At 29.8% G+C, this 12,491-nt stretch overlaps 2 protein-coding genes across 2 annotated transcripts; one reads left to right on the top strand and one right to left on the bottom strand.

The window, feature by feature from the left end:
- The first annotated feature begins 657 nt into the window (after window positions 1–657).
- On the top strand, window positions 658–5,887 carry LOC105253417 (periodic tryptophan protein 2 homolog). Its single transcript, XM_011261448.3, has 15 exons — window positions 658–799; window positions 1,153–1,265; window positions 1,392–1,486; window positions 1,607–1,735; window positions 1,843–2,113; window positions 2,348–2,535; window positions 2,679–2,934; window positions 3,033–3,537; window positions 3,660–3,997; window positions 4,075–4,222; window positions 4,316–4,484; window positions 4,985–5,128; window positions 5,199–5,273; window positions 5,387–5,606; window positions 5,686–5,887. Exons 1-15 carry the CDS (start codon window positions 782–784, stop codon window positions 5,828–5,830), a joined length of 2,814 nt encoding a protein of 937 aa, XP_011259750.1. The 5' UTR covers window positions 658–781; the 3' UTR covers window positions 5,831–5,887.
- A 130-nt stretch (window positions 5,888–6,017) lies between these two features.
- Window positions 6,018–10,051, bottom strand: LOC105253452 (glycine receptor subunit alpha-3). The gene is made up of 9 exons (XM_011261514.3): window positions 9,981–10,051; window positions 8,283–8,353; window positions 8,090–8,189; window positions 7,767–7,921; window positions 7,537–7,692; window positions 7,083–7,223; window positions 6,639–6,868; window positions 6,384–6,518; window positions 6,018–6,292 (listed from the first exon to the last, which is right to left on the bottom strand). The coding sequence occupies exons 1-9, from the start codon at window positions 10,049–10,051 to the stop codon at window positions 6,041–6,043; spliced, it is 1,311 nt and encodes a 436-aa protein (XP_011259816.3). The 3' UTR covers window positions 6,018–6,040.
- Between the last annotated feature and the right edge of the window lie 2,440 nt (window positions 10,052–12,491).

The raw sequence follows: 12,491 nt of genomic DNA, 5'->3' as shown, positions 1-12,491 counted from the left end.
CGAGGCAGGCACATGACCGCGTGTTTCAATTGTCAGCTGGCTCGCTGCGTTGGGAACTTTTAAAAAGAGGGAGATAAATGATATATTCACGATTCAAATTTTGAACGTGATCATGAAAATAGCAGGACACATTTCGAGGTAAATTCTTGAGAAAAATGTGTTCTTTTTTGCCGCTGACATTATGTGCTGGAGCGATTTCTTTATTATTCAACGCTCGTGTATCCTTGACCTAATTACCTCGGTTTTGAAGAAAAAGTTTTTGGATTAAAATATGTGACTCCTTAAATTATATGTCGGCAAATTTCAGCAATTTTCTTGGATCTAAGTACGTATTATTATGAATAAAAATATCGAATATATTCTCGTGATTTTATTATCTTCTCTTTTCGGTGAAAATAATCTTTGTTTCTCAAATATCTTTAGATATCGTTTTAAATAAGCTTGATTTATCAGAAACACTTGACAAGGAGTGTATCACATGATAAATATTGCAATATCGATACTTTTCACATGATTGACATACGATATATAATTGTCTAGATAAAAATTCATACAAATGCTTAGCGAAGACTCGAACCATTTAACAAATTGGAATCCTTGTCTAAAGAGGTGGAGCCACCTTGTAACAAAATGTAGGATACAAAATAGTTTTGGGTGAGGAGGATCAGAATAAGCGAACTTCCGTCGTCTGAAAATATAAGAAGTTGAAAGAATACTCTTTTTATATGTATACACGTGTTTTTGTTTTGAAAAAACTTGTGTGATATTATCAAAAAAAAAAATGAAGTTCTCATACAAGGTAAAATAGTAATTGTTTGAAAAATTAGATAATGCATGATCGTATCTTTACGTCAAGTCGTTAAGTTACCACATGTTTCGAGCATTTAATATTTCTAACCTCTTATGAAATTTAAAATAATTAAATTTTTTAAATATATTTATTAAAATTAATTTATTTTTTAGTATATTTAGTATGTTTAGTATATTAAATTAATTAATTTATTAAAATTAAATTTTACATTCAGTCAATTTAATTATGAATAATACATGTTGACATAGTTATTGAGAATTATATTAAAGACAAATAATATATATTCCAAATATAAACAAATATATGTAATAACATTTTTTAAATTTTTCTCTCTGTTACAGTTTAGTAATTTACTTGGTACAGTTTATCGTAAAGGAGAATTACTCTTTTCTCCAGATGGAGCATCAGTGATCAGTCCTGTAGGCAATAGAATTACAATATTTGATTTAAAAAAGTAGGTATAGCAAAATCTATCAACATATTTATCTAAAAGCTTCAAGAAAATTTTTATAAATATTATATATTAATAATTCCTACAAAGTTTCATAAATATATATGTATAAAAATGATTTTTTTATAGCAATAAATCTATGACGCTTCCTGTGGAAAGCAGATTTAATTATGTTACTGTCGATATATCGCCAAATGGCAGTATGTTAGTTGCGATTAATACAGGTAAAATTCCTTTTTGCATAGTACATATCATGGGAATATATATAATTTGTAATAATATTTAATAAGAATCTAAAAAATTCTAAAGAAAAAACTGAGAAAAAATAATTTTATAACTTGCAGATGGTGAAGCTCATATAATCAGCTTAATAAGTAAAGTTATTCTACATAAATATAGATTTAAAGGGCGTCCTAAGCGTGTAAAATTTTCTCCAGATGGAAAGCATTTCGCAGTTTGTAAAGGAGGTGGTGGTATGTATTCATCATTATAAATATATAAAACTATTTATAAAAGCATATATATTTTTATATAGATGTTATAATCATTACTTAAAATAACATTTCTTTCTATGTTTCAGTTTTTGTTTTCAATGCACCAGGTTTGCAAACAGGAAATTATAATCCATTTATTATGGAACGTGCATTTCACGGAGCTACTGCTGAAACTACATGCATTAGTTGGTCCTTTGATTCAAAACTATTGGCAGTTGGTTCAAAGGATACTACTATAAAGATATATAGTTTACAAAAAACGGCGAATCTTAGATGGATTACATTGGGTGGGCATTCTGATGTGATAGTAGCATGTTTCTTTGAAAGTAAAGATTATGACATGTATACTATTAGCAAGTAAGTGTGAATGATTAAAATATTTACATTTAGTAATTAAATTAATAAAATAATAAAATTAAATTAATATAAATTAAAATATTTATATTTATTTATTAATTAAATATTTATATTTAACTCAAGTTTTTTAATTATTATTGTTATTTCACAAATAGTTTTATTATAATTCTGCATAAAAATATTTTATAGAAATAAATTAGGCTGTTATAAATCTTTGGAGTGTTATTTTTATAGAAATGGTCGACTTTGTGTGTGGGAATGTACGCTCGAACCGGACGATTGGGTTGAATGGCAACCACCTGCAAAAAAAGAGAAGACTAAAGGTAATGAGAGTGATAGTGAGGATGATATTGACATAGAGAAAATTATAGAGAGAACAGAAAAGCAAAAAGCTCGTGCTGAACGTAAACTATTAGAATCAGGTAATAAAATTTTCCACATTCTTCTATAAAAACTTAATTTCTATATTTCTATATAAGAACTTTCAATTGCTATATTCTTTATCAATTATATTGTAAGACTAAGTAAAAAAGTACTTTCTTTATAAATATACATATTTTATTAGATGATTTGCTGGAAAATGGTGAAGAAGAGGATGCTATGAAAGAAGAAAGTACTATCAAAAAGACACAAATTAAGATGCTAGGTTACAAAAAGGAAGCTACTTTTTATTTAGGAAACGAAGTCCAGAAGCATTATAAGGAAGCAAGGCTTACTACAGCTGCTTATCATCAAGACACTCATATATTAGTTATAGGTTTTAATATAGGTTCATTTTATTTATACGAGATGCCGCATGCAAATTTGATCCATTCATTAAGGTATAGTAATATCTAAAAGAATATAATTTACAATATTTAGATACATTTATTATATTATCGTTAAATATATTATTTTAAATTGCTGTATATGCTTACAGTATTTCTCGACAACGTATTTCATCAATCGCATTAAATTCCACTGGAGATTGGATAGCTGTAGGATGTTCCCATGCTGGTCAGTTATTAGTTTGGGAATGGCAGAGCGAAACATACGTCATGAAACAGCAAGGACATAGAACTAATATGAACTGTCTTGCGTATAGTCCCGATGGCCAATACATCGTAACGGGCGGCGACGACGGAAAAGTCAAATTATGGAATACGCTAAGTGGATTTTGCACGCTCACGTTTCACGAACACGCCTCGTCGATATCCGGCGTTCTCTTTAGCCACAACCGTAAATTTATCGCATCTGCCTCGTTGGACGGAACGATACGAGCTTATGATTTAGCGAGATACAGAAATTTTCGAACTCTTACGTCGCCACGGCCGGTGCAATTTTCTTGCTTGGCAATCGACGCGAGTGATGAGTTTCTCGCAGCGGGTGGTCAAGATTTCTTCGATGTGTACCTGTGGAGTATGAAGCTCGGAACTCTTTTGGAGGTACGCCTGTATAATTTTGATTACCGTAGATACGCAAATCGCGTAATTTAACTTTCACAACTGTATAATTTGATTCTTATATTATGTTATGATAATTCGTAAAATAAAATATACCATTTTAGATATTGAGTGGTCACGAGGGACCTATCGCAAGCTTGGCGTTCAATCCCAGTCCTGCCAGTACAGAACTGGTATCCGCGTCTTGGGATAAAACAGTGAAAATATGGAATGCCGTCGAAAATGGTTCTGCGCACGAGACTATACGATTGATCGCTGATGCGTTATGTGTCACTTACAAACCGAATGGAGAAGAGATTGCTGTTGCTACGTTAGACGGACAGATTACGTTTTTCGAATGTAAAACGGCAAAACAAACGGGATTCATTGAGGGCAGAAACGATCTAGGTGCCGGTAGATCTAAAACAGATCTTATTACAGCAAAGAAAAATTTGCAGGGCAAGTAAGTAGTTTGATGCAATAATGAAATATTACACATCGGATATATTTAAATTTATTATTAAATCTGATTTTTTTCAGAGCTTTCACTACTTTGTGTTATTCGGCTGATGGTACGTGCATATTAGCCGGTGGTCGTTCCAAGAACGTATGCATTTATAATGTTAAAGAATCAATATTGTTGAAAAAATATGAAATCACTCAGAATAGATCTCTGGATGGCGTGGATGTAAGAAACAATTTTTTTATATTTAAATTTGCAATTGCAGAAAATAATATCCATTTTTATCTCAGTTATAATGTTATATTTTTATTCCGATAGGATGTTATAAACAGGAAATACATGTCCGAATTTGGAAACAGAGCCTTAATTGAACACCGTGAAAGTGGAAACATATCGTTACGATTACCAGGAGTCAGGAGTGGCGATATGGCAAGCAGGAGAGTCAAACCGGAAGTGAGAGTACTTTGCTTACAATTCTCTCCTACAGGTAAAAATGACTATGAATTTTATTTGAAAAATAAACGTAATCAATTTAAATAATATACAGGTGAATCATCTAACTTGATCACTTTAAATTTCTCATGTCAAACTGTTTGTTACATGATAAAATGTTTTAGAATCACATGATATTAAGAATGATATATTATAGTACATTATAACATTGTTTGCATAAAAATTAAGAATATCTTAATAATTATTAATTTTTGATTCTATATACTCTAATACTTTTTTTATTTAGCATTTGACATTCTTTCAAATTTCAAAACTAAATATCGAGTATTTCATTTATAAAACTTATGGTGGTATTTCAGTTAAAAAAATGAGATAGTGAAAACTGATTATTGTATCATGTGTAATTTTTGATGCTATACAACTTTTGTTTAAAAATTTTTTTCCATACCACAAACAGTATGAATAATTTAAGATTTATATATTATTAATAATTTTGATCAAGTTCAGCAAATCATTCTGTATTTTGTGAAATAGGACAAGCATGGGCTGCTGTAACAACAGAAGGTTTATTGATATATTCTTTGGATATTGGATTGATGTTTGATCCATTTCAATTGGAACTTGGGATCACTCCAGATACTGTAAAAGAAACACTTGATAAACATGACTATACAAAAGGTATAAATTAACATTAACATTTTTATGCTAGAAATAACAACAACAAGATAAACGATATTATTTTTTTTAGCTCTAATGATGGCATTGAAACTAAATGAAAAACTACTAACACAACAAGTTATAGAAGCTATTCCGTACAAAGAGAGTAAGAGTTTATATACATCTTCAATTGAACATATTAATAATTTTATCAGTATAATTTAATTTTTCAGACACCCTGTATAAATAAATATTCATTATTTTTTTATTATACTACAGTTGAGTTAACGACGACGGGTATGCCAGACATTTATGTGGAGAAATTACTGAAATTTATAGCGTCCGGATTGGAATCAACCAGGCATGTACATTTCTATCTTCTATGGATAGAAACAATCTTGACAAAACATGGATCGCGAATTAATACTGCACTTCAGATGCCAGTATTATTGATGCTACATAAGAATATGCAAAAGAAATATGACGATTTGAGTAGAATGTAAGTTATAAATTTTCTTCACTATAATAACATATGTTACTAACAGAAAGATAATTGAAAATGTTATTTTCTCTTGCAGATGTGATTTTAATCAATATACAATAAGTTATATATTGAAAATAGGGGAATTAAAATCTGCAAAAAACGTATCAAGATATTCCGCTACTACGATAGACGATGAATTTTTGTCTGACGTTTTTATAGAAAAAATGGACACTGATTGAATCTTATTCAAATTTTATAGAATGAAGACAGTGTATATATGAAATTGTTGTGCAAGAAAAATAAATGCCAGACAAAAATTTATCCTAAATATATCCATTTTTCTAAATTTTTCATACATTTTAAATTTAATCGATTTATTTCAATAAATATGAAAAAAAAATTTTAAATAGCTTGTATATAGAAAAATTCGTTTATAAAAATATGTTTTATTACGGTGCCTTTTTAAGCAATACTATTGGCCAATATAAAATGACAAAAAATAGGAAAAGTATAGGAAACACAATTCTGCTATAGCAATCTATTTTCTGAGAGCGTGTTTTACATATCCGTGTCTGACTGGGATCTGGCATCCATAGAGTTGGCAGCAAATGACCATTGATTGTTCGCTTATTTTTCGATTTAGTTGTATAAATGAACTCGTCATCCCAAATATTTAGTCCTTTATCCGTCGTCGTTAATCGCTAAAAATAAATAATTAATATTCAACAAAAGGAGAGAAAGATGTGAAATACAATTGATAAAATCATCTAACGAGATCTGTATAGTTCGAACCGAAAGCAAACGAGATCCCGTGGAACTGTGTGAATCATTCTCGGTGTGTCGCAAGTCGAGCACCTTGACGACAACGAATTCACCCAGAGCCGCAAATACGAACATCATACAGCCAGCCATCCAGACATCCAGTGCCTGTATTAGCAAACAACTCGTAAATTCTCGTGCAGAAGAAAAGAATAATAAAAGGCATGCCCTACATTATAAAGACAGCTCGAAGATAAGGTTGTTCGAGTGCATTGTTCGCAAACTTACTTTGATGTATGCCACTGGTGGAATGTCACTCTTGAGTCCAGTGAACATCGTCACCAATGTAAGCATACTTGTGACCAGAAGAGCCACTCGACCAGGAATCGCGTCCAAGCCCAGCCAGAAGCTGAACCAAGAGAGCATCACCACCAGTGTCGAGGGCGCGAATGTCTGTATCAAGTGATGTCCGATCTGCCTCTCGAAGCGAAAAAAAACCACTAATCGCGAAAAATTTCCTACAAGAAGAAAAAAAATATATGGATATATATTTACACAGTTACATATGAATCTTTTTTTAAATGGTTTTAATATTTAAAACCATTTAAAAAAAGATTTTAATATTTAAAAAAATGTTATATAAAATTAAATAATTGATCGTGAGAGAAAGAGTTGAGATTTCACATTCAAATTAATAAACATATGAATAAAGATTAAATTTTAGATATATACCATTTTTTTCGAGCATATAATCTATAGTCTCTTCGAGCACCACAGGCTTCCCGATATCATATTGCAAGAGCTTCAATTCAGGATTCACTGTAACACCACTCGCACCCCATTTTAAGCGCAACTTTTTTCGATTATAGGAAACTGTGACAAATAATTTGAGTTATAACGAATGAATAGATTTATCAAAATCTTATCCGAGAACAATCATGTTTTTTTCATAGTTTTTTATCTATCTTTGAAGATGGAAAAATATAAGAAAAATAATGTAGAGATATAATAATAAGTCTTCTTTATAAGAAATATTGAATTAAAATTAAAAATATTAAAATTATAGATGTTAAGATATAAATGTTGAATTAAAACAATATTAAAACGATACTCTATATAAAAAGTACTTATTTGTGAAATTTATACATCGTTATAATCACTTTTTATTTATTTAAGGTTCACGTACAGCTCTCTATGTAAATTGGGCAGATTTGAATATCCATTGGATACAATTGAAATTCCATCTGACAGGCAACAATGGCGTTAATTCGTGCAGAATACTTGACGGTTTTATTCCGATATAAAGTGACCAGTGAGAACTTGTGACTCAAAGTCGCAATCTCTGGAAAATTATTAATTATATATATTTATGTAATTTACATTTTGAATTGCAAACAGAGCTCTCTTTATACTTACCGGAAACTTTCGAATTCAAAAAATATGGATCGGGTTGCCAAAGATTATCGAAGAGTTCTGGCGGAAGTATAACATAATCATCGTCTTCCTCAAAAATATTCTGAGACATGTCAAATCGAGATTCTATCCAACTCTGACTGACGAACATGTCCACGCTATGATTATACATGTTTATAGTTTTTCTTGTTTTTATTTATATATTTCTAATTAAATAGATTTTTTGTACTTTAATTGAAAAAAATTATATGTGTATAAAATTTTATTTAATTGTTTAAAATTATAATTCAATGATAAAAATGATAGAATAAATACAGAACAATTACCGGAAATCCATATCTTCGACGTTGATGGAGTTAATGTCAACTACTAAAATATTAAAATCTACCACTACAGGCGCACCTTTCTCTGACGGCGGCCTAATTTCTATAAAAGTAAAATTTATAAATTTAAATTTACAATTTTATTTTTTACTATACACTGTTGTCTATTAGAAACACTCTATAAGTCATTCTTTACCTTTGACGTAACGTTCTGGCAAAATTAGCCTCGACGTCATGGTGCAATTATTGACATTTTCGTTGAATGAGCTGCGAAAAAATGTCATGTTATTACAATGTTCTTTGTTAACGTTATGTTAATTCAATTTGCTTATTTCATTATTCATTATTATTGGAATTATTACATATCTGACTCGTTAAAAATTCTCGAAAAAAATTAAATATGAAAAAATCTTTCTACTGCAATACATGGTTTTGTACGAGTCACCGAGATAAAATCATGATGTTTATTTTTCTGGTTAGGTAATACTTATTTGATCGTGTTAGGTCTATTTGCAGACATATGTTTATTATCTGTTGAAAAACACAAGAAAATGATAAGTTAAAAAATTTATCTTTTCATACAAGAAGTTTGCGAAAATCCAAGTACCTAATGTGCATATTTTTAAAATGAATTAATAAATGATAAAGATAAGATATGAATATGCTTAATCAAGTTGTAACGCAAAATTAAACAACATTTATATATTTAGCCATTATCTGATTTCAAAAATTACTAATTGTTTATTACATAAAATTGTAACAATTTCTTATTACAATGTAAACTTGCGCTGCTTCCGTTATTTTTAATTAATTCTTTTTGGCAAGTTTGATGCAAATTTATTTTGCAATTTGTGCTTACTTTAATTTGTTTTTTTAGATTAAAATTTTATATATAAAAAAATTTTATATATAAAAAAATAAAAAATATATATAAAATGTAGTAGAATTATATGCAATTCTACATAAAATTCTATTGTATTCTTTATATAATTATAATTAGAAAACTAGCTGCGTATGGGGCACGTGCCAAATAAAATAAAATATTTAAAATAAATCTGATTAGAATATCTATTCAAATCTTAAAAAAAATGTCTTAAAGTAAAATTAGTTGATCTTTCAGATCTTTTTATTCAGAATTCCAGGAACACTGTTGAAAGATATTTTAATGCAAATTTCTAAAATAAGATATTTTTTTATATTCATTTTTGAATGCTCTTCACTCATATGAAAGAAAAACATAGAATCATTTAAATTTTAAGTGCTAGACTTGCAAATGTATTGAAAAAAATGAATAGAGAGAAAGAGTTTTTAAGATAAACATTTTTCACTTGCACAATATTTTTATTTTTTCATTAAAAATTGTAATAAAGAATATGTACTGTATATTCGATATTTTGTTGAGACAATAAATATAAACACAGATATATATATATATATATATATATATATATATATATATTTGAAATATATTTTGAATATATATTTCACGATTTGTCAGCAGATTGCTTAAGAAGAAGAAAATGATCAAGAAGAGAGTTTCTTACAAAAAAATTCCTTGTGTCTCAATAAAATTTCACGAGAGTTCTCTAATTTTTCCAGATACAAAAGAAACCGTTAATAATTCTAGATTTTCCATGTTCTTCCAAGGAGTGAAGATTCTAATACAAATTGCCAAAAATAAATAAATTTACATTATAGCAAGAAATTGTTGCAATTTTGTGTGTGCCAAAACTAAACAACTTGGAACTTTCTTTTCTCTACTTCTCAAGCGTGGAATTACTTGCACACGTTTTTCTTCATCGTTTTTCGAAAGCGAGAAACGACGTTGCGTCGTTTTGTCGCGCTGTGCGTAATGAGGCGAAAATGACGTTTAAAGGAGTACAAAGTCATTTACCTCGAGGAACACACTTCCGGGAGAGAAGTCCAGCACAGGTGAAGCAGAACTATTAGAAGTGTGTCCTTCATCGTAGCTGGATGTCGTAGTCGACTGACGGCGACGTCTTCAGCATCTTTTGCACCGCGCTGTGCAATTAATTAATTATCTCGTTTACGCGCGATCTAGTCCAATTGCGAATATCATTATCCGTTTGTACTTGCCGAGGCAATTGCTTTAATGCAAATTACGTAACGATTTGTCTATCTAGACGTAGGCACGTGTTATTTACATCGTGCGGTCGGGAAGAGCGCTCACTTGCTGCGCCTACAAAAAAATATTTGTCGTGCCATTCTGATTTTTAACACCGAATTGCTAATGAGATTTATCGACAATCTCTGCGGTTGCAGCTGCAATTCCGGAATACATGTCTTCTTCCGCCTATGCATTTTCATATCGTATGTTTTATATTTTAATATAATTATACGTAGTTAAACAAGATTCAAAACAAATTCAACAAAATCATTCCTTGCTTTTTTTATGATTATCATCGATTTCTTGAGATAGTCGAGGCAGAAAAAAAGTTATTTGATTTTTTATCATGTTACAGTGCTAGAAAAAGCAGTATTCTGTTAAAAAATTAAATACATATGTTATTAGAATTTTTATTTATCAATTTGTTGTAAAGATTAATAATAGATAGATATTTCATAATTAAATTGCAGAAAAATCATAATTAATTACCTATGACTGCATCATTGAACTCATCACATTATATTCACTTTTAACATTTGATTTATATTCAATCTAATCTGAGAGACTTCGTAAAAAGGTGGAAATTTTTTTATTTTAAATTTCTTAATTTTGACATTTCGTGTATCTGAAAAATCCTTCAGTTTGAAAAAAATGTTCGATGAATTATTTGTGATTCTTAATTTATATCTTTAAAATTAAAAATTTGCGACTTTATAAAGAGACATACATAAATGTATATATGCTCTCATCCTTCTGATAGATTCGCGCGAGAGGATGGTGCCGTTCTTGAGAGGAGAAAATCTAAGAGAGGAGACAGAGGGAAAGAGAAAGGTGAGAGTGAGAGTGGGTCAGTACAAGCGCTTAGTCTGGCTACACATAGCCGGTCCCGATGCAAGTCTTTGCAAATGAAGTGAGGAGGAAGCGCCGAGATGGCGATTCGCTACGGTACGTTCTTCCCTTTCCTTTTGCTCACATCCTGAGTAACGGTACCGTTCATTTAGGCGTCACGTCGCGTGTCTAAAACCCGACCTGAATTGTCGGCCTCGATGGAATACCTTAGGTTTTTCCTCTTTATGTCTTTTTTTTTCCAAGGATGTGGAAAAGGGAAGAAATTCTTCCTTTCTTCAAAATTCGTAGGGGGTCGATTTAGCATCTCATATTGTTCAATATTTTTAACCGAGAAAAACGAAATTGTGTACAATATGTAAATGAAAGAGAAGGTATTTTTTTGGTCTTTTCATTTGGAGATAATTTATGTACGGAAAGAAAGGTAAGAAAAGAAATATTGCGAAAGATGTCTCCATCGAAAAGATGTAACGTTTTTATTTACATTTATATATCGACTTGTTTTTTATAAGAGTAATTTTTTTCAATTATCTTCGAAAATAAGATAATAAATATAATGTATAATTATCTTTGTTTTTTACACATTTCTTTGTATTTTTTCGAGATAAATTATTTATTGAACAGAGTGTCCCAAAACTCATAATCAATCTTTCAAAGACAGATTCCTGGGATTATTTGGAGACGATTTTTCCTCAGCTTGCATCGGTGTAAATAACTTATGAATATTTCTCCAGATGGGGGCAGTCCCGGACTTTCTTGTTACAGAAGTAAAGAGTCATCTGTCAAAAAGAATCTAACATTTTTACGTGTTTACTGATGCGCGAGAAGTACACTATTATTGAATCCCGATATATTTCAGACATGACAACATATAAATTAATTAAATTTGTTAGCATTTTTATATTTGTTTCTTTTCAAGTGGAAATGTGAAATTGATCGAATCCCTTGACTTGAATAATTTGGTTTTTTCATATAATTCCCTCCATTCAAAATTTTGTTTCTATTTTTGGCCTCAAGTTTCTAACATTTATATTTTTAGATTTATTTATTTATTTATTGAGCTCTTATATTTTATATTTTAAATAACTAAACGGATAGTTTTCCTACACACACACATTGAGAAAAGTCGTTTGATTGAATCAACAAGACGTATCTGATAGAAAGCATTTTGGTTAAATCAAGCAGAATTTCTAGTTATCACAATAAGATTTTTTCTAACTAGAACGTTTAATTGATTTTACTACAAAGATTTGGTTAGTATTTTCTAGTTGGATTTCTAAAACTTCTTGTTATATTAACTAAACATAGACACAGTAACGCCATTTTTTAAAGTGTAAAATTTAAAGTAAAATTTAGTATTATTAATAAGAAAATTTGATAAATTTAGTAAGAAGGAGTTAATCATATTCATCTGGTAATTCTTAAAGGAAT

Source organism: Camponotus floridanus, unplaced genomic scaffold (assembly GCF_003227725.1).
Source record: "Camponotus floridanus strain SB8 unplaced genomic scaffold, Cflo_v7.5 scaffold38, whole genome shotgun sequence".
In the NCBI taxonomy this organism is placed as follows: Eukaryota; Metazoa; Arthropoda; class Insecta; order Hymenoptera; family Formicidae; genus Camponotus; species Camponotus floridanus.
This window is presented reverse-complemented; position numbering and strand designations above follow the sequence as displayed.